We start from the raw sequence: 23,746 nt of genomic DNA, 5'->3' as shown, positions 1-23,746 counted from the left end.
ATCTATCGGCATCATGAACTGTTACCTAGCGATTTAGTGAAGCGGAGGGCATTTGCGGTGTGGGCGTTTCAAAAGATGGCGGAAGATGACGATTGGTTGAGTAACGTGTTGTGAAGCGTCGAAGCTCATTTCACGCTCCGAGGGTCTGTCAACGCCCACAACTGCAGAATTTGGGCTACCGAAAATTCTGAAACTCCATTGCACGACGAGAAATTCACGGTATGCGTTGGATTTACCACATCTACCGTTATCGGGCCTTTTTTCTTCGAGGAAATGCGTGATTCTGGTTTTGTAACTGCTACCGTGACGGGTGAGAGGTACACCGATATGTTACAGAATCGCATCATCCGTAGCCTGACTGATAAACATCTGCTGGAACGTACGATGTTTATGCAGAATGGCGCTCCACCCCATATTGCTAGACGCGTGAAAGATCTCTTGCGCGCCTCGTTTGGTGATGGTCGTGTGCTCAGCCGCCACTTTCGTCATGCTTGGCCTCCCAGGTCCCCAGACCTCAGTCCGTGCGCTTATTGGCTTTGGGGTTACCTGAAGTCGCAAGTGTATCGTGATCGACCGACATCTCTAGGGATGCTGAAAGACAACATCCGACGCCAGTGTCTCACCATAACTCCGGGCATGCTTTACAGTGCTGTTCACAACATTACTCCTCGACTACAGCTGTTGTTGAGGAATGATGGTGGACATATTGAGCATTTTCTGTAAAGAACATCATCTTTGCTTTGTCTTACTTTATTACGCTAATTATTGCTATTCTGATCAGAGAAGCGCCATGTGTCGGAATTTTTTTTAACTTTTGTATTTTTTTGGCTCTAATAAACCGTTGTCATTCCAAGCATGTGTGTTAATTTGTACCTCCCTATCTACATTATTCCGTGATTTATTCAGTTTTCAAATTTATACTGACTTTTTGATCACCCGGTAGATCTACTATATGGTGCAAAATACGTTTGTACCGTTTTCTTTTGAACGCGTATTACAACATTTGTGTGTACATACTCGTAGTATATCTTTCGCCTTTATAGCACAGTGGACAGTGTAGCTGAGCTCCATGCAGAGGGTCCATGTGCGATTCCCGGTGCTGCGAAGGATTGTTCCTTGGTGGGAGGAATGGAACAGGGTTCTCGCAACCTCGTGAGGCCAAGTGTAGAGTTGCTTGACATTGCAGTAGCGGTTTCAGGTCACGAAAAGTGTCTGGCCCCACACCCCTCCATACTGTATCCACCGATGCCACTGGCACAGATTAACATGAGTCCGCCAGGGTCTCTGGATGGATCTTACGTTTCATAGTACTGTATATCACGCAAAGACATGAAAATATTATTTTCCCTGACATATAAATATAGTGATGAAAATAACATTCACGGGACAGCAAGTAAATTAGGCATGAAAAGCAGTTTCGTTATCCTGTGCTCAGTCGTTACGTTATTTACAGCGGTGGTAAAACGTTGTGACTGGTATTGCTATTGACAACTCTCTGATTTGGAATGTGATTAGAATTAGATATCGGTGAGTTTGTGCAGATTACTGTGCAAGACTACTCGCATCGTTATTGTTGTTTAACTTCCATCCAAGACCCTGTGTCCGTTCTCGTATTCTCGTGTTCCGAACCAGACGCAACAGTGACTGTAAGAGATATGCGAGAGCGTACCATTTGGAGGTTATCGGCGATGAAGGCGGGGTTGATGATGCCGAGTCCCGCGCCGGAGCCGCTGGAGCTGGAGGTGGAGGAGCGGCCGTGGTGCTGGAAGAGCAGCCGCCGCGCGCTGCCGTTGGAGGCGCTGGTGGGCGGCCGCCACCTGGCGGAGCGCGCCCTCCGCGCCCGCGACCCGCGGCCCAGCATCGCGCCGCCGTCTGCAACACGCCGCCGCGCCGGCCTCAGCACCAGCAACGTGCAACCTCCGCCTCTCGCTTTACTACGCACAATTCAAATAGGGCTGTTCATCAGTTAACGCCAAAAAATCAATTTTTTCTTTCACCAACCACGAGATTCTGTAGAGGTTCGTTTACTAAAATTTGCACCATTTTTTTGGTCTTGAAGCCGTTTTGAATATCGGCCACACCCCCTTTCAATTCAACAAGACGTACTACAAAAAGAAGAAATGATTTTTAATAGTTCTGGGCGGCACATAGTCACAACGTTTCCACAAACGTATTCAACAAGGCGGCGACGAGTAACGGGGTTTATAATGGTCCATTTTATTCTTCGTTGTTGTGAGTTAAGGTTCATTCAAATTCGCAACACTTCGTCTCGTTTTTGTTACTGACTGCGACAGCAGTGCACTAAGAGACTAGCAAGGTACACTTCTGAATGCAATATCGGAGGAGTGCGAAGAGTCTCGTCCATATTGACTTTTAACGTAGCTTTTTACAATAAGGAGCGAATGTTGTGCCATAACAATCAACAATATCTAAAAAATAACAGGAAATTTGATTTTTTTTTTAGTTTCCCGAGGCCGCTGGGAGGTATGAAACGGTACAGTACAAGGCAGTTTCTTTACTACTCTCTCGTAACGTACAGATAATTACCGAAGAATGTCATTTTTCTTTAAGAACAAAAAAGGCTATTAAACAGCAGAAGACCCAACTTTTTGAAGAAATCCGTCGTACAACAACCCAACAACGTGAAGATTCGTTCGCTACACTTCCAGCCAAATCACTGAATTCTGAACATGGAAAAGTTGTATGGAATGCAATACTTGCATTATTTAAAGCAGAAAACAAGCCACCACATCTGTATCTGAAGAGAAAGCCACACAGAGGTGATAATCAATCGTCAAACGCAATAAATCTCTTTCCCAATACAGAAGAAACCAATTCTGCAAGTGTTGCTACTTCTGAGCCACAAATGGCGAGAATAACACGTGCGAGACTACATTGCGAAGCAGTCTACAGCACAATAGTATGTGCCATTACATAAACATTTTCGTCAGCGCAACTGCTTGAACATTGTGTAACTGACGTATTTACAAGCACGTAAATATGTTAAATCATCACACTTATTCAGGAGTCTGATATGCCTGGAGTAATAATGCTTCAACTGTTCATTTACGTATCCGTGGTATCGGTAGCTGCTGCACAAATAGTTTATTAAATTTTGTATTGTTGTTGCAACTGCTGAGATACATTTCTTTTTCATGACACATCTTTCATCTTATGCAGCTGGATTGATTTGGGGGAGAGACGAAACAGCGAGGTCATCGGTCTCATCGGATTAGCGAAGGATGGGGAAGGAAGTCGGCCGTGCCCTGTGAAAGGAACCATCCCGGCACTCGCCTGAAGCGACTTAGGGAAATCACGGAAAACCTAATCAGGATGGCCGGACGCAGGATTGAACCGTCGTCCTCCCGAATGCGAGTCCAGTATGAAACACCGTGACTGCTCCTTGCTTACAATGAGGATTTGACCTCTGCATGCGTATTTCAAAAGAATGTTCGCTTTTGGTTCTCATGTTATAAATAAAACAACAAAATCAGTTTACGTTAATGAGAGTGAAAAATGGAGGATTCGTCACAATACAGAGTTGTATGATGTATACAAAGCGCCGAACATAGTGGCTATAATGAAGACACGACGACTCCAGTGGGCAGGGCATGTTGCTCGAATGCAGCTCAACCGATGGCCGAAAACTGGACTCAACACCAAGCCAACCGGCAGAAGGCCCGTAGGAAGACCTAGAACTCAATGGAGTGACTGCGTATGCAAAGGCCTTCAGACAGTGGGGCTGCTGGAAGGATGGCAGAAAGGAGCCGAAGACAGGCTGTAGTGGAGGCAATCTCTCAAAGCAGCGCACTGTCCATTGCGCCTGATCGCGTTAAGTAAGTAAGTAACGAAACCAGGGTGACAGTTAAAACTTGTGAAATAAGCGAGCAGCAACACTTCTCTTTCTAACACAGAAACAGAAGTCAGAATGCCTACACCATGCTTTAAGTGACTAACGTGAAAAGTGTCTGAAGACAAAAAAGGGCTTTTTAGTATTTGCACACATATTCGTATGAGCAGAATATCCAGTGACCTATATATATATATATATATATATATATATATATATATATATATATATATATATAGGCGTTCAATAAGCAATGCAACACATTTGTTTCTCGCCCAAAGGTGGCGGCCCTATACGTAGCCTTCAAAACGGCGTCTGCAACGGAGGTGCTTCTAGACAAAGCTGTCATTGAGTTTCTTTGGGGAGAAAAAACAGACCATCGCAGATATTCGTAGGCACTTGCGGAATGTCTACGGAGACCTAGCAGTGAACAAAAGCGCGGTGAGTCGTTGGGCAAGGCGTCTGTCACCATCGCAACAAGGCAGCGCAGACCTATCCTTTCTCCAGCGTGCCGGCCGGCCATACACATCTGTGACTCGTGCAATGTTGGAATCTGCGGACACTCTCATTCGATGTGATCGACGGTGCCTAATCAAACATATGACTACACAAATGGGCGTCTCTCTTGGTAGTGCTGACGCACTCGTCCACCATTTTAGTTCAAAAATGGTTCAAATGGCTCTGAGCACTATGGGACTTAACTTCTGAGGTCATCAGTCCCCTAGAACTTAGAACTACTTAAACCTAACTAACCTAAGGACATCACACACATCCATGGCCGAGGCAGGATTCGAACCTGCGACCGTAGCGGTCGCGCGGCTCCGGACTGTAGTGCCTAGAACCGCTCGGCCACTACGGCCGGCCCATTTTAGTTACTGGAAGGTGTGTGCATGCATTCCTCGCCGTTTAACAACAGACCGTAAAGAACAACGAAGGGCCGTCTGTGTGGAATTGCTTTCGCGTTAGGAGACTGATCGTGAAATATTTTGTCGAACATCGTCACAGGCGATGAAACATGGGTACATCATTTCGAACCTGAAACGAAACGGCACTTCATGGAGTCTGCCCTCCGAAGAAAAAGCTCAAAGCCACACTCTGAGCCAGTAAAGTCATGGCGACGGTCTTCTGGGACTCTGAACGGGTTATTCTGTTTGATGTCCCCCCTCTTGATGCAACGATCAACTCTGAAGTGTACTGTGCCACTATCGAGAAATTGAAGAAACGACTTGTTCATTGTCACAAAAAAGCGAACGAACTTCTGCTTCTCTATGTCAACTCGAGGCCTCACGCAAGTCCGCGCACGTGAAAGCAGCTCACAAAACTTCACTGGACTGTTCTTCCTCATCCACTGCCCGAATCTCGCACCTTCCGACTCCGTCTGTCTGGACCAATGAAGAATGCACTTTGCGGGAAGCAGTACGTAGATGATGGGGTGGTTATTGATGTAGCAAGACGTTGGCTCCGACGTCGACCAGTAGAGAAGTACCACGCGGATGTACAGACCCTCCCAGTATGGTGGCGTAAGGCCGTCTCATTGAACGGAGACAATCTTGAAACGCAGGTTTTGAAGCCAAAAGAGTGGAAAATAATATAGTGTATTAGAATCCTGAACAAAACCAACTAGCTTTCATAAAAAAATGTGTTGTGTTACTTACTGAACGGCCCTCGTACTAGTTCAACACTAACAGCGAATCATGACAAACCAGTCTACTACAGCTAGATCCTAATGGAAAAGTGATTGACGGATACCGCTGTGTTACCTCATATGCCAATTGCAACAGTCAGTTTCACGCGATTCTTGCGTCCAGTAACATAACAACTGTGATTCGTTTTCGTTGTTTACATTGTGTATCATTGTGACGTATTTATTTTTCGTGTCAGGGTGTCCAAATCTAGCCGCGAAAATGTGCATAAAAGTGATACAACTATTACCAACCTGTTAATCAAACTCAATATTACACATTAATGTGCAGTGTTTGAATGTAGTCCTATTTTTGCTGCCGCTACCATACGTGTGCGCAGACAAACATGATACGACAGCCTCACCCCTTTGCACGCTCGACTGTCAATCAGTTTTGTTATTCTGATCGCGCTGTAGTAGGTCAATATTTTCTCCATGGCCAATATCACTGGACATTGCAGCCCAGGGCGGAATGGAGCCAGGGGGAGAACTGCTTCCTCGCATCCTGCAGGAATTTTTCTGAGATGTCTGCTGCATCAAGCTCTACGGCCTAATCTGACAAGGCGGGGCTACCACGTTGGCATCACAGATTTAGTTCAAACTTTGTACGCCTTTAGTAAGCCATGAAAACAACAATAATGTGCAAGTGGTAAGGTGGACTGCTCTGAAGATTACGAGAATGTGAGGCGACGATTTGACTCCAGCTCAGAATTAATTGTTAATCTGCTTTTTTCATCACTGGCCATATTATTTAATTTGTATGACATTTAAGAAATAATATAACCAAAAACTCACATGTATTTGCATGAAATGATTTTTATGCTGACTACTTACTATTTTTAATTAAATTTAATTACTAGACAACCATATTTATAACTATCGACAAGCAAAAGAAGAAACGCATTCTGCTTTATACCATGACATCTTTACCGACGACGTAGGTCTTCCAACTTGCACACATAAAGTCGTACCCCCAAACGCCAAAATGTACTCCGATCTGGCAACCATGCGACGTTTATTTCTATCGGCAAGTAGAAAACTTTATCAAGGGCCTTCAGAACAGTTTATTTCTGATTGACAATGAACGAAAAATTGCTTCTTTTGAAGATGGTATTAAAATCCATTCTATCGTATATCACCAACTGTCAGCACCTATATTTGCCAAAATGTTGCGCTACGCAGAGTGGTTTGCATCCAAACTATCGGAAGAAAGAGAAATTTTTCATAATGTCAACTAGGTCTGTTTTCCCTTAGAAACGCTGAACATTCCCTGTAAATGCGGGGAAAATGTATTCATTCGATGTAGTAGATGGTGTTTCAGTTTATGTTTTTTCCATATCTATATGACAAATGTCATCTTCAATGCGCGATGTCGAGGGCATATCCGACGAGTAATTGTGCATTACTCTTGCGGTCTCGCACATGGTGCCTTACTATATTACTGATTGTAAATAACGGCATTCGCATCATTATTTACCGAGATCTGATTGGGCTTTCCAAGCCTGTCCATCGTCCTTGACAAAATAAAAACAGTAAATAGTCAAATAACATATGAAATTCACTATAACTTCTTGAAAGTGCACATGGTTTTTTTTCATTATATTACCTCTCAAATGTCGTATAAATTAAATAATGTGACCAGTGGTGAAAAAATATAGACTGGGAAAACTAGCTGTTGGCAGGATTCGAACCATGGGCTCGTCCACGACCCTCCTTCATTGCGCAAAATCTAACGACTTCTTTTTTTTTTTTTTTTTAAATAAGCAGGATAATGCGCGCTCTCTACTTTAGATTGGGTTCCATTAGGAAAATTATGCACCGCGATCACGCAACAAGTATTGCAAACACTGGAAAATCCAGCACTTGCTGTATAAATTTGAAACTACATTTTTACCATTGCACATGGATTCCACTCACAGAGCGATCACCCTCAGTGCAAGACCAAGTCCAGCGGACTCACGACTTGCCTACAACGACTTCTTACGGTCGGTGCTTTCGCACAGATACATCAGTTACATAATAGACGCGTAAAACTATTCTTGCGATTTTCTCGGAATTGCCAGAGTAGTGCAGCTTATTACTTGCACATTATCCTGTTTTAATGGCCTACTTAAGGTGTGCAAAGTTTGAAGCAAATACGTGAACACAGCGTTGTGGCCTTCCCCGATCTTAGGGCCTCATTTGTATTCCAGTTAAGTGACCACGTTGGTAGACATCACTACTTGAGTTTAATAATTTTCACAAACGGCCTTTGTGTTGGGAGTTTGTTGTTTACTTTGCGGGAATCGGCTTTCATATGCAGTGTAAACATGAACAATGTTGAAACTATTTTAAATGCTAACAGAAAAGTAAACGTGTGAGGAAGGGTCGTGAGACGTGCTTGGGTAGCTCAGTCGGTAGAGAACTTGCCCGCGAAAGTCAAAGGTCCGGCACACAGATTTAGCCTGCCAGGAAGTTTCATATGAGCGTACACTCCGCTGCAGAGTGGAGATCTCATTCTGGGAACATAAATTACCGGAAAAAGTTAGTTGCATCGGAACTGGGCCTCCGAGAACAGAACCTTGGATTGAGAGAGTGACGAAATCAAATAATCGTAACTACAAGCGAACATTTAACAAGGAAATGTATAGTTAGCACAACTTGTTGTGTAGGTGCAGCGTAAGGATATCCGATTTTCCACCCGGACGTAAATTAGTGAACTAATACATCTGTTAGGCATCTTGTACATTTGTCGGAAAAAATGGAAAAGCACGACAACTCCCATTTACACAAAAATGCGAAATGGAGAGTTGTGAAAGCTTACACATTATTTCGTTATTGCCCTAAACTCTTCTTAATTATGTATAAAACAAGAAAATTCCGCAAAAACAATTCTTTCCCTTGTCAGATACGTTATGCATCTTATTATTATTATTACTGTTGTTATTATTACTGGAAGTGGCTGTAGTAGTATAAACTTGCCGATAAGCATACTGTTATATATCAGATGCTATGAATTTCACACTCTCAAGTTTATCTGAATCTGAAAATTTGTGAGCATCCAGAATGTACACTCACGAGCCGCCACTACTAATTGCTATTATTTTGAATAATTATCGTTTTTGTGGAGATGGATTCCACACAGGTGGTTGGAAATGTTATAACAATGACTGCTATTTTACGTTCTGTCGGATGATGAAAAGTATTGCTATTGTGACCTCCGTGGCGATGAATTTCCTTTAAATTTAAGAATTGTCTTTGGCATCTGCATGGAAAACAGCTAATCCCAAGAAGGTACTGTCTTTATATATTAAGTTTTCAGATGTAGTTGAATGTTTTTGCATATTGTTCTGATTTCCAGACCTGATGTACTTAACGCTTTAGCGGACAAGTTCAACTGCACTGTTGTAAGATGGATGAAAATATTGTAGTAATGTACATAACGTTGTCTTAACCCAAGTAGTTTCCGTCGTATTCGCGTTAAGTGTTATCTTTACAATCCGATTAGACTACTGAACATTGTCATGTCCTACTTCCAGTTCGATATATTGCCTTTTATTATCTATTTGTGTATGTCTGTCATGGACGTTTGCTTATTGGTTAACAATACCAAGTGATAAAAATTTGTCACTATTTAGAAACTGCTTATTTTTGCTACAAGTACGTCCTCTGTTGTTCTTTTTGGAGTAATTATTTTGGCTCTTTTCATTTCAGTACAACTAAACAAGAGTTGGTTATTGGAACGTTGGTGCAACCTGATTTATGAAATTTGGTAACTTCCAGTTTAAGCATGGATGGAGTTATTATTGGTCAGGGTTTCACACAAATGCTATCCTTAACATCTTTGCACAACTGTATTTCTTATCAGTATGCTGTCTCTGTGACACCTATCAATACTCGTACATTACTTACAAAACCCATCGAGAACTGTGTGAAATGTTACGTAAAACAGTTTACGGCGCTATTCCAGATGTGAATCAGTTTCCTTACTTTATTTTCAGCACACGTATGTGATTTCGAACTACATGGAGGTTGCAAATACATATATCTTTAGAGGTAGAGAGTTTAAATTTCGGCTTCATCGAGTTCAATAGAGCAGGGTCACTGGTCTTGTTAAGTTGGGCAAGGATGGAAGAAGTAATAGATCTTGGCCTTATCAAATGAACCATCCCACTATTCGTATAGCTTGAAGCGATTTAAGGAGATCACAGATAAAAACCAGATGATCGAACGACGACTTGAACTCCACTCAAATCGAGTTAAGAAACAGTTCACTGTTTTGCCCATTGATATGCAACATAACGGCTCCGACTAATTGTAGCACAGAATTAACTGTGTCCACCATGTTGCATTTCTGTTTCCAAAACAATGCGCTGCTCAAGGTCTCGGTCCTGATACAGGATAGACATATTTGATATAAATCACTTCAGACAAGTCCTCAACACAGCCACGGTTGAGTAATAGCCTTACTCTCCATCAACCAAGTTACAATGACTTCGATCTCATCAATACATTAAAATCTAAAATTATTTATTTTCATTATGTCACTTGGTGTTTTGCCAGCATTTCGTGAACATAAACCAAAATTTCCCGCTACTTACAGTCGGGGAAAGTAAACCATTCTAAAAGAGTGGACTTCTCCGTCATTACTACCACTGTGAATAGCTCACGTATTTCTGTCATTACGTCTTCTTCTCGAAAATGATCGAATTACCTTATCTGCTCTGAACAATGAAGTCTGGAGCTCTGTGCACAGACTTAAATGTGTTACTCAGAACCGTTGAATACTGCTTTTGATGTAAGGAACTAATTAAATTTCAGGACCATATTACCTAATTGCCTAAATACTTTTTATATGTGTTACATGTGGATGTACGAAATCATTTACTCAGTTGAATTCCACAGCATCCAACAGACATTTTTACCAGTATATTGAGTGCATTGGTACACAATCTTGTTGATGGAACATAGTATACTTCCGGATAAATTAAATATAACTGTCGATACAACATTTGTACAACTTTTTGCCCCCGGTCGTTGGTCTAGTGCCATTAGAGGTGCGGATAAGCAGACGTGGTATCGGTATACGTTAAACGTAGTGTCAAGGATGAACTTAACATGCATTATGGTGCAACATCATTTGGTCATGACAGTTTTGTTCAGTGACTATCTCGATCACAACGTTTGATGTCAATGAGTTTATTTTTACGGGGAAAAGTAATGAACCTCAATCACAAGACTCTAGTTGACGATTACTAGTGCGTGGTTTCTAGGATCGAGATAGCTCATGAAGAAGTGTGAGAGTTCACTGTTAACATGCTTGTGCAGTTGATGGTAGTAAGTGATTACACAGGGTATCCTAGAAGTAAATGTACACCCAATTAAAACTGTATATAAATGTATGCCTGATTAAAAACTGTATTTATGGCTACAAGAGTATACTGTTTAGAGATGCGGAAGTGGTGGCAGGAATTTTGGAATAAACGATCAGTTTTCTATTTGTGCGCTTGGTGCAGGTAGCTGTAATGTTCAAGAAACAGGAAATGGTTACAAATCTGAAACGAAGAAATAGGAAGGATGTTTTTAGTGTAATGTCCCATCAACGTCGAGGTCGTTAGAAATGGAGCACCAGCTCAGAAAGAACGAGGATGGGGCAGCGAACAGGCGTCCTCGTTTTCAAACTAACTATGGCGGCAGTTAATTTAAGCTACATAATGGAATAACTGAAAACTTAAATATGGAATTTGGACGCCAGTCCCCGGGAATCAAGTCCGTGTCTTAACACACCGCGGCCTCACTACGTAGTTCACGAAAATGTCAGTTTCCTCCTCTCTACTATTGGATTTAATCACTGCTAACAGTGCTGAGGAAATTTGAGGTAATATATGTGAAGATGTTCCAGTTTAACAGGAGTTTTACCTTACGAAGTGACAAGTCACCTGTTGGTGACTTACAAAGAACAGGTCGATCTGCAATCCTAGCTAAACGAGTGCAAGAGTGAGACAACACTTTATGAAAAGTCAGAACAAATAATGTGTTCGGTTCTTGTGGTATTCGGAAGACAAATAGGTCTGTACATGATGTCTTGTACAAACATTTCCTATTTATTGTACAAAAAGTGGAAGCATTCGATCTTTGGTAGCCAATGGCGCCACACTTAGATGCGACCCCCCAGTCACAATGTTATCTTGTACTAAGGACAATAGCTGCTATTTCAAATGTCTACTTTTTTCTGGCAAATGAAAATGTTATGTAGCGGACGTACTTGATATACCGTAGTCTTTGCGTAGATTTATTCTGTCTGTTGGCTTATACAGTGATTGGCCTGAAGTACTGCTTCGTGTTATGAAGTGTATTGTTTTATTTCCTTGTTGTATATTAATCCTGGCTGGTTATGCAACGCTCTGAAGAGAGTTTTGTCTTCATTCCTCCTCACATCGTCTCCCAGTCATATTTGTAGCCAATACAAGTAATATTTGTAATCGTTCTAAATCAAGAACCATCATGGACCAGATGACTTCTAATAAGTTAGCAATATCAAACCACTTTGCAGACGTCAGTGAACAACCCCTCAAAATCAACTAGTAGAGTTCATGTTCAGCCTGTATTACTGATAGGATTATTTTTATATGGAAAGTCTTTCTAGTTTACTCGTTCCACTTTGGAATCGCTGTTTAGTACTTTATGGCGCCAGAGCGTCACCTCCAAATTCGTCGCTGTCACTGGGCTCGAGACTGGGGGCGGAGGCGTTGGCGGCCTCGAGCGCGTGCAGGCGCCTGGCGCAGCAGTAGCGGTGCTGCTCGGCGGGCGGCACCATCTGGGCGTCCAGCTGCTGCTGGTACGCCAGCTGCGCGATCACCGCCAGCTGCGGGTCATCGCTGGGCAGCACCTCAGACAGCACCACCAGCTGCTGCATCGCGTCGCCTTCCCACGGAGGCGGCGCGTCGATGCTGCTGCTACCTGCAATCACAAGCGACAGTTCCCGGTTGGTGCTGGCATACCAGCTGTGCAGCTGTCATCAGCGGTGTGTCTCCAGGGAGCAGTTCTACAGACTACACCACAAATGCTGTACCATTCCGTCCTCCCACGTTGCTGCTGTGTTCGCCCTGGTTTCACTTACCTTCCCCAGCTACTTTTCTCATTATGTACCAGATACCACACTGAAAAAAAGCTCACACTAACTACCTGACAATAAGCGTGTACCACAGATGAGACGGATTCCATATCAGAATGAGTCCAAACGCCTCATGCTTTGTAACCACCAATAAAATAAATTCATAAATCTTCCAGTCAGTCATGTAACACCCAAAGGGCCTGTTTTCTCTCTATTCCCATTCTTCATTTGCACACCTAATACACCTAAAGTACTTTATCCTTTCTACCTCCTTCAATGTTAGACTTTAACCTAACTCTTCAGAACTAATATCACCCCAACTACAATTCAACTAGTTTATTCCCTGACGCAATCAAAGACCTTTAAAACAAACCATTCCAGAATCTATGCAATAGGACAAACCACCTGTACCTTGTCCCCCATGAGTTCTACCTTATCATTTATAATAGTGCTATCCAATTAACTAACGAAGTAGATTACTGTAACTACACCTCGATCTTAAACTCACATGGAAGCATCCAATAAAAGCCAAGAATCGATTCAAATTATTAAAACTAAACTGGCCGAACATTTGGAATATATCTGGCAACCATGCCTCACAGCTATAAAGCCCTTATCTGTCTTATACTTTCCTATGCCAACATCGACTTACTTATGACTGCAACGAACTTCCATAACTCCCTCCAAACCCTCAAATACAAGTTTCTCTATCTTGCTTTCTATATCCACACACCCATCGCAGAAACAATATTCACCAACCCCATTGTTTTCTACCTAACATTCAATGTTAGTATTCTGCCACCGCAAAAGGCATACAAATATCCAGAAACCGTATCTGCAAACACTCTGGTAATAAAAGTTCAAAGACTTCCCACACAAGACCATGAAATCTGGCTCATCATCTACCCTCATCATTAGGTCTAACATACGCTCCATCCTTACCCACATCAGAGCTCTCATATGCTTTCCTTTCCTTTCCTTTCCACCTTATTGGCCTAAAGTTCTTCCTGCCACAAAATACTACATCTATTACAGACCCCTACGGCTAACTCTAACCCATTATATCTAAGCACACATTCCAAGCCTGCTGAGCCCACACGTTAATCGACAGAATGATATTACCTCTCCTAAAACTACTTTATACGAGTTGTTTGCCAATATCTGCTGATTCTGGTACTCTGCTGTATCTATATCACACAATATCTGAACGTGATGCGCAAACCGTCTTCAAACTTTCTTGGAGTGGAGTTACGTACAACTTCCATCACCAAACTACGAAAATTGTTCTAAAATCTGTCTTCCCAACAAAATATAGATCATGCTATTTCTTCTCCACGTTAGCGTTTCTGGTCTCAATGTTCCATTCTTAAACATGGCACTTATCACCCCATCATCAAAATCCCCCTGACTCTGATACCTCCATATGAAACTGCCACTGCACCTCTGCAGCTCACACTATCTTCCAAATTATTTAGCTCAATTCTCGTTAATGCCTCAAGTCCTTCACAGTTGCTGTGCAGATACAACTCATAAAATCAACAATGTGCTACCCAACTCCACTGCATTTTTTATTCGGGTAATTTAATATCATCAGACATCAGTACTAAAAAACACAAATAACATAACTTATTTAACATGTAAATAATACTAGTACATTCATTTACATTTTAATTAATAATCATGTAATAAAATAATCTTCAACAGACTCAGTGGCTATGGGTGGACAACGAACTGCAGTCATCCTCCCCCAGTGTCGTCACTGGAAACCAGTTTAGAGGTGTACGATCTTCCGATCGCTATTGCCAGTTATAAAAGGACAGCTTGTATGCCTTCGAAGCTTGGGTGCTGTGCAGCTTTGAAGTATCTTACGAGATGAAAGTCATTTATGACACATAAGTGTCGGCGAAAGCTGCTTGTACTAATTTTCTTCTATTTATTCAAATCTTTGTTGGCGAAACATTTTCTGTCATTACCGCCTATCATCTGTGGATAATCATATATATATATAGTCACACAGCACAGATAGATTCTATATCGCCTTCAGGTAGCTCCCTACTTGTACACGCAAAGCTGAGTGCGTACCGTTACAGCCGTTCAATCAAAGGGAAGTCCTTCACACTACCAGGAATCGAACTTGGACCTCCGTATGGCACTTAAGCCGACCGTTCAGCTACAGAGACGGACCCAAACGCATACATACAGCCGAAATTTCTCAAAGTCTGGAAACTGTAACAATGGTATGAATGAGACAAAATTAAAAAACGTGAGCAACTGAAAAGCACCTTCAGGCATTTTGACTTCTTTATGAACTGAGTGTATGTGGTAGTGTTGAACCCTTACCAGAAAAATGGCATCCGAGGAAGCGTGGCTAGTTTCGTGGGTCCCGTTGAGATCCTACATGGCACAATGTGTGGCCCCTCTGAACCTACCGATTCCATATTTGATGACAGCCCCAATAACATGCGAGCAGCACCATCGCGGAATGATGAACCGCAGTCTCGACAGTGAACAGTCTTGCTTCTGTCGAATTCCGACATGTGCTGACGGACGTTTCTCTTTCTTACACGTGGCATGACACGATCTTACAACCAACCAACATTCGAATGAGATATCTGAATGAGAAACCCACTATTTAATATCCCCCTACGTACACAATGATAATGCCAGCTAGTACACTCGGTTGCGTTGAATTGCTAATTACTTGCATATCCAGAATTTGTACATTTCATGCTAATTTAATGAGTGTAAGATGCCACCTTCATGGTGTGACAATTTTAATCACCAGTATTGTGCATGAGAAATTATAAGATTCCAACACTCGCTGCTAACAAAAAAATATCTGTTTTTCCCTTATTGTATTTTCACTTCTTCACTCGTTAGTGGCTGCTCCATAGAGGTAAGAGCTTCTTAGCAATGGTACAGTCTAACACTTTGCAGCCGGAAGAATACTAAAATATAGAAATCATTTTAATATATTCAAAAAGTTGAAATTTTAAAAAATCATTGAAAGGTTTCTTAAACTGATATTAAAAGCAGTTAATACCACCTTAACACCATTTCTTCAAGTAACGATGTATTTGATAATTTGACTCATATGAAGTTGAGAACATTTTTATTGGAAATCAGTAACCAGCCACACTTTTCTTTCAAATTACAATAAAATCATGAGATAGCTTACATGTTCTTTCTTGGTTAAAACTCCATGGTGAATATTTTTGCACATGTGTTGCCCTAAGTTAAAAAGAACTTAACTGTTTGAATTTTACATCGATTTTACATACTTACATCTGATCATTGCATTTAAAACAAGCAGATAAAACATAAGCTGCTGATGTACTTCTATGAGCTGGAGAGGAAAGATCTGTGCGAGGAAAACATAAGTCGCACTAGTGGAAGTTGAGCTTTTGATGATGAGAGGCGGGGGGGGGGGGGGGGGGGGGGTCGTAATGGAATGAGTGGAACAGTATGTCATGGTGAGTGTAACGTAACATGATTGTTGCTAGGAAAATGTGGGCTCTGGGGGGGGGGGGGGGGGGGGGGGGGGTCACTGCATGTAATTCTAGGCCTCAGAACACCTGGAATATACAAAATACCGAGTGCGTGTGAGCAGTTTTACGTCTGTCAGACATCCCGTACTATTGAACAGTACCGCGAAGACCCTGAAAGATGTTTCCGCCTACGCTCTCCCGAAAAACCAGCTGTAGCGGAACATGCTCTGAAAAAAGGAGACCGAATTTCATTTCAACTTCTATTATTAAACGACCAACAGCTTCACGGATAGCATGAGAAACGAAGCGATGGTGATAAAAATATCGTACAACACCCTCAATAGCTGAGAACGGCCAGGGATTCTGTAATTGGGGAACTGAAGCGGGCGCGGCGGGCGCCCCACCAAAACATTAACATTTATGGTGTGGGATCAAGCAACGGTGACGTCAATGGCAAAGACGTGGCTACATAGGCATGGTAGCAGCTTCCAGACTACAATCAACCAATTGACTATGGCGGAGGAGATCTCTACCGAAAGCTCTTGAGTAATTACCACTTGATACGGTTTGAAACCTGAGAATATTTTATTAATGAATATCGTCGTGGCATGCATTCGTATATAAACCTAATGGGACTGTACGAGGTGATGTTAGTAAAGGGTTTTAGTCGGTTTGAGAAAAATTATAGTTGTTGATGCTTTGTTCAAGTCAGTGTAGTAATCAGGATAGATTTGTAGCAGACTGCAGGGATTTCTATGCAGAAAGTGCGTTCATTTAGATGTGACAAGGATCAGGGTGCGTTTTTGTGAAGTATTTGTTTAAGAGATGTGCTGTAGTCATCATTTCCTGTCATTCTTCCTCAGGTGCTACATTAGTTACGTTACTGTGTTGATAAGAATACATATAATCCGTACTCGGACGGCCGGTGTGGCCGAGCAGTTCTAGGCGCTTCAGTCTGGAATAGCGCGACCGCTACGGTCGCAGATTCGAATCCTGCCTCTGTCATGGATGTGTGTGATGTCCTTAACTTAGTTAGGTTTAAGTAGTCCTAAGTTCTAGGGGACTGATGACCTCAGATGTTAAGTCCCATAGTGCTCAGAGCCATTTGATTTCAATCCGGACTTTACAAGTGAATGTGAAATTTATTTTCAACCAAACATTTAAAATTTTTTTTGTATTAGGCATAATCAGTGGTTTTTATATGTTTTCTCCTACACAGGAGCCAATGTGTATGTGAAAAGAATGAGAAACATGAAAACCACTGATGACGTGTAACACGAACAGAGAAAATATGTTTGATTAAAAGCAAACTAAACATTCAGTTGCAAAAGACAGTTAATATTCATTCTTATCTAGTTATTCTTATCTAAATAATAAACATTATTGATTTGCTGTTATTGGTGTGGCTAGCTCTGTTTGTGTTTTATTGTGCAACTACTTAAATTTTGTATCAGTGGATGGGACAGAGATATCTGCACGTTCATAGACTTTCGAGTATAGAATAGTCGAAATGACTCATCAGAAATTGCGAAAATGCTCGAGAGAAAAAAATGGAAAGTGAGTATCTTCCTGAGGAAGGAGACAGCAAGGGGTGGAATCAGTGCCAATATGACACTGAAATTCTTAGAGGACGTTATGGGCTGTGTTTCGTACACTTTGGTACATATTTGGCAACAAACTCGTCCTTTTTTGCTGCATTAAGTATACTTGTGATACATTTTTGGCTATCAGTGTGTGAAATCTCAGTAGTGAGCAGAGACTGTAGAGGGAGCGTGGATCAGTCAGGGTTAAATTGCCTGAAATGTGTGTGATTATGAGAAGCAGTAAAATCTGTTTGCATGAAGTAAGGAGGGAAAGAAGATTAAAATTTAACATCCTGTTAACGATGACGTCATTAGAGATGGAGAACAATCTCGGATTGGAGAAGGATTGGCAATAAACCAAGGCTAGCTGGACAGGAAACTGAACGACTGTTCTCCTGTACGCAAATCCAATGTCTTACCACTGCGCTACCATGTCCAGCTTGCAGAAATGAGGTGACCTGGTGGATAATGAAGGGTGTTGGAACTTAAGCGCTTGGTTTCATTTATGTGTACCTATGGAACACCTGAAGGCATTTCATCTGATGAGGCGGTAGTCTTGGATAACTATTTCGTGGGCGTTCGGAATGAGATAGATGTGGACATGCAGTGGTGTGAATAGAGTAGTGTGTATGACAGTATGTGGTAAATTTCACTCCGACGAAGGGTTTACATAATAAACCAATTTCTTTGTGCTGGGTTCTACAGCTAGTAGGAATTTGTCGATGATTAAAACTACAATTCCATTGAGGCAATACACCTAACGAGATTAGGAGATGCTAGGACGAGATCAGACGTGGACTAAAGAGTCGTATTGTTTTAGCGTTGACCGACGACTTATCTCGAGACGACACTTACGGTGTGGTGGAGGAATGACCCATCCGATGGGAGGCGTCTGCACGGCGTTCGCGGCAGGTGCGAAGGCGGCGGCGGCGGCAGCTGCACTGGAGACGATGCTGGCTGCAGCTGGCAGCGCCGCGGCCGGAGGCGCTGCTGCGCCCGCTGCTGCTCCACCGGCTGCGGGTGAGGACAGCGGCGCGGCCACGCCCAGGGCTCTGCCGAAGGCGGGCGGCACGGCGGGGGCTGTGGGCGCGGCGGGCGGCGCCTGCGCTGAGGGGGCCGGCGCGAGGCTGGGGGCGGAGCCGGGGGTGGAGGGCGGCCCGCCGCTCAGGTCCAGGTCCAGGTCGTGCTGGAACGCTATTACCTCCAGCGCCTCCTTCAGTGCGTTGCCCTGGCTGTCCATCGCAGCCTCCACCTCTGCCGGATCCGGCCTGCAAATCGGGATACGGATAAGTTTTCGTCAAAGATATGGGAGAAAATACAAAGTAGTTTAATGTGTTTTACAATTTGAGAATATAAGTATCGTTGGATGGGCTGATATGAGCTTAAATTGTGTTAAAACTACATGATAACCCACACACATGGAGAGAATAGTCGAAAATCCTCATGAAGCTTCAGACACATGTAGCTGAAGCAGATTTTTCATTTCAAACATTCGCGCCCGTCTTTTACGTCGTTGGTAGCTTTTGGAATTGTACGTGGTCTAAGATATGTTTGCCTATATCTACATTCAAATTCGCAAGCGAAGGGTACTTCTGGAACCACTGTCATATTCTCGGTTTTCTATTCCATTTAGAAATGACACGCGGGGAGAACGACTGTCTATAAACATTGATAATTTCGCGGAACATATCTGGGAGGCAGTAATATGGATCGCACGCTCTCGGAATGTCAACTGTAAACCTCTTCGTGATATACAATGCCTCTCTTGCAGCGTCTGCCACTGCAGTTTGTTGGTATCTCCGTAACAGTCTCGTGCTTACTAAGGGATCACGGGACGAAATGAGTAGCTCTTCTAACAATCCAACCCGGTAAGGGTCCCAGAATGATGAGTAGAACCCAAGAATAAGTCTTACAGGTGTTTTGTAAGCTACTTCCTTAGTGGATAAATTATATTTCCTTAATATTCTTCCATATTATCTCAGTTTGGCTTATGATCCGCTTACATTAGTTTTATTTGATCATTCCAGTTTACGTGGACCCAAATGGCTGCTGATAGGTATCCTACAGTTCTTACTGTCTCCAGCAGTTTACGGCCAGCACTGCAATGGGCGTCTTCGGCTATTTATGTGCAATGCGTTACATTCCCCTCCCCCCCCCCCCCCCCCCTCCCATGGACCTTGCCGTTGGTGGGGAGGCTTGCGTGCCTCAACGATACAGATAGCCGTAGGTGCAACCAAAACGGTATCTGTTGAGTGGCTAGGCAAACGTGTGGTTCCTGAAGAGGGGCAGCAACCTTTTCAGTAGTTGCAGGGTCAACAGTCTGCATAATTGATTGATCTGGCCTTGTAACACTAACCAAAACTGCCTTGTTGTTGTGGTACTTCAAACGGCAAGGGGAAACTACAGCTGTAATTTTTCCCGAGGGCATGCAGCTTTACTGTATGATTAAATGATGATGGCATCCTCTTGCGTAAAGTATTCCGGAGGTAAAATAGTCCCCCATTCGGATCTCCGGGCGGGGACTACTCAACAGGCAGTCAAAAAAAAAAAAAAAAAAAATGGTTCAAATGGCTCTGAGCACTATGGGACTCAACTGCTGAGGTCATTAGTCCCCTAGAACTTAGAACTAGTTAAACCTAACTAACCTAAGGACATCACAAACATCCATGCCCGAGGCAGGATTCGAATCTGCGACTGTAGCGGTCTTACGGTTCCAGACTGCAGCGCCTTTAACCGCACGGCTACTTCGGCCTGCAAACAGGCAGTCGTTGTCAGGAGAAAGAAAACTGTCGTTCTACGGATCGGAGCGTGGAATGTCAGATCCCTTAATTGGGCAGGTAGGTTAGAAAATTTGAAAAGGGAAATGGATAGGTTAAAGTTAGATACAGTGGGAATTAGTAAAGTTCGGTGGCAGGAGGAACAAGACTTTTGGTCAGGTGAATACAGGGTTATAAATACAAAATCAAATAGGGGTAATGCAGGAGTAGGTTTAATAATAAATAAAAACATAGGAGTGCGATTAAGCTACTACAAACAGCATAGTGAACGCATTATTGTGGCCAAGATAGACACGAAGCCCACGCCTACTACGCTAGTACAAGTTTATATGCCAACTAGCTCTGCAGATGATGAAGAAATCGATGTATGTATGATGAGATAAAAGAAATTATTGAGGTAGTGAAGGGAGACAAAAATTTAACAGTCATGGGTGACTGGAATTCAGCAGTAGGAAAAGGAAGAGAAGGAAACGTAGTAGGAGAATATGGATTAGTGCTAAGAAATCAAAGAGGAAGCCGCCTGGTAGAATTTTGCACAGAGCATAACATAATCATGGTTAACACTTGGTTCAAGAATCATGAAAGAAGGTTTTATACATGGAAGAACCCTGGATATACTAGAAGGTCTCAGATAGATTATATAATGATAAGACAGAGATTTAGGAACCAGGTTTTAAATTGTAAGACATTTCCAGGAGCAGATATGGACTCTGACCACATTCTATTGGTTATGAAATGTAGATTAAAACTGAAGAAACTGCAAAAAAGTGGGAATTTAAGGAGATGGGACCTGAATAAACTGAAAGAACAAGAGGTTGTACAGAGTTTCAGGGAGAGCATAAGGGAACAATTGACAGAAATGGGGGAAAGAAATACAGTAGAAGAAGAATGGGTAGCTTTGAGGGATAAAATAGTGAAGGCAGCAGATGATCAAGTAGGTAAAAAGACGAGGGCTGGTAGAAATCCTTGGGTAACAGAAGAGATACTGAATTTAATTGATGAAAAGAGAAAATATAAAAATGCAGAAAATGTAGCAGGCAAAGAGGAATACAAACGTCTCAAAAATGAAATCGACAAGAAGTGCAAAATGGCTAAGCAGGGATGGCTAGAGGACAAATGTAAGGATGTAGAGGCTTATCTCACGAGGGGTAAGATAGATACTGCCTACAGGAAAATTAAAGAGACCTTTGGAGAAAAGATAACCACTTGCATGAATATCAAGAACTCAGATGGAAACCCAGACAAAGAAGGGAAAGCAGAAAGGTGGAAGGAGTATATGGAGGATCTATACAGGGGCGATGTTCTTGAGGACAATATTACGGAAATGGAAGAGGATATAGATGAAGATGAAATGGGAGATATGATACTGCGTGAAGAGTTTGACACGGCACTGAAAGACCTAAGTCGAATCAAGGCGCCGGGAGAAGGCAACATTCCATTAGAACTACTGACAGCCTTGGGAGAGCCAGTCCTGACAAAACTCTACCATCTGGTGAGCAAGATGTATGAGACAGGCGAAATTCCCTCATACCTCAAGAAGAATATAATAATTCCAATCCCAAAGAAAGCAGGTGTTGACAGATGTGAAAATTACCGAACTATCAGTTTAAAAAGTCACAGCTGCAAAATACTAACACGAATTCTTTACAGACGAATGGAAAAACTGGTAGCAGCCGACTTCGGGGCAGATCATTTTGGATTCCGTAGAAATGTTGGAACACGTGAGGCAATACTAACCCTATGACTTATCTTAGAAGAAAGATTAAGGAAAGGCAAACCTACGTTTCTAGCATTTGTAGACTTGGAGAAAGCTTTTGACAATGTTGATTGGAATACTCTCTTTCGAATTCTGAAGGTGGCAGGGGTAAAATACAGGGAGCGAAAGGCTATTTACAATTGGTACAGAAACCAGAAGTCAGTTATAAGAGTCGAGGGACATGAAAGGGGAGCAGTGTTTGGGAAGGGAGTGAGACAGGGTTGTAGCCTCTCCCCAATGCTATTCAATCTGTATATTGAGCAAGCAGTAAAGGAAACAAAAGAAAAGTTTGGAGTAGGCATTGAAATCCATGGACAATAAATAAAAACTTTGAGGTTCGCCGATGACATTGTAATTCTGTCAGAGACAGCAAAGGACTTGGAAGAGCAGTTGAATGGAATGGATGGTGTCTTGAAGGGAGGATATAAGATGAACATCAACAAAAGCAAAACGAGGATAATGGAATGTAGTCGATTTAAGTCGGGTGATGCTGAGAGAAGTGGATTAGGAAATGAGACACTTAAAGTAGTGAAGGAGTTTTGCTATTTGGGGAGCAAAATAACTGATGATGGTCGAAGTAGAGACGATATAAAATGTAGACTGACAATGGCAAGGAAAGCGTTTCTGAATAAGAGAAATTTGTTTACATCGAGTATAGATTTAAGTGTCAGGAAGTCGTTTCTGAAAGTATTTGTATGGAGTGTAGCCATGTATGGAAGTGAAACATGGCCAATAAATAGTTTAGACAAGAAGAGAACAGAAGCTTTCGAAATGTGGTGCTACAGAAGAATGCTGAGGATTAGATGGGTAGATCACATAACTAACGAGTAGGTATTGAATAGAATTGGGAAGAAGAGGAGTTTGTGGCACAACTTGACTAGAAGAAGGGATCGGTTGGTAGGACATGTTCTGAGGCATCAAGGGATCACCAATGTAGTACTGGAGGGCAGCGTGGAGGGTAAAAATCGTAGAGGGAGACCAAGAGATGAATACACTAACCAGATTCAGAAGGATGTAGGCTGCAGTAGGTACTGGGAGATGAAGAAGCTTGCACAGTATAGAGTAGCATGGAGAGCCGTATAAAACCAGTCTCAGGACTGAAGACCACAACAACAATAACGTTACATTTATTTGGGTTTAGGGTGAGTTGCCAGTTCCTACTCCAATCTCTGCTCCTCCTCAGCTTTTCTTACATGTTTTGCTATCTTCTAGCGTTGAAACCGGCTATAGACGAGGCCTGCTCACCGACATACTCGCACGGACTGTCTCGTACTCACGCCTCGGCAGTAGGCAACCGGCAGACTCAACGGCGAGTAACGTATGGCGCAGAGGTGAGGAGGCGAGGGGAGGAGGTATCGGAACATGGCAGCTCAGCATGAGAAACTGTTGTCAACGAGTCTGTCCCACGGCCGCTAACGTTAGTTCTAGGCACATATATCACTGCTTTCGTGGCAAGTTTTTTCCCTAAGACTGTTGCATTAATGAGAAATGACAATGAAATGAGAGTTACATCTCTTC

The 23,746-nt window shown here is 42.6% G+C and overlaps 1 protein-coding gene across 1 annotated transcript in view; it reads right to left on the bottom strand.

The window, feature by feature from the left end:
• Positions 1-23,746, bottom strand: part of LOC124565314 — a 313,140-nt gene that overhangs the window by 27,827 nt on the left and 261,567 nt on the right. Inside the window, exons 15-17 of the mRNA XM_047131016.1 lie at positions 18,551-18,963; positions 12,213-12,470; positions 1,670-1,872 (exon numbers count right to left, since the gene is read on the bottom strand). Coding sequence (XP_046986972.1) covers positions 1,670-1,872; positions 12,213-12,470; positions 18,551-18,963 — 874 coding nt within the window. The remainder of the gene's footprint in view (positions 1-1,669; positions 1,873-12,212; positions 12,471-18,550; positions 18,964-23,746) is intronic.

Source organism: Schistocerca americana, chromosome 1 (assembly GCF_021461395.2).
Source record: "Schistocerca americana isolate TAMUIC-IGC-003095 chromosome 1, iqSchAmer2.1, whole genome shotgun sequence".
Classification (NCBI taxonomy): domain Eukaryota; kingdom Metazoa; phylum Arthropoda; class Insecta; order Orthoptera; family Acrididae; genus Schistocerca; species Schistocerca americana.
Note: the sequence above shows the minus strand (reverse complement) of the source record. Positions and strands in the feature narration are given on the sequence as shown.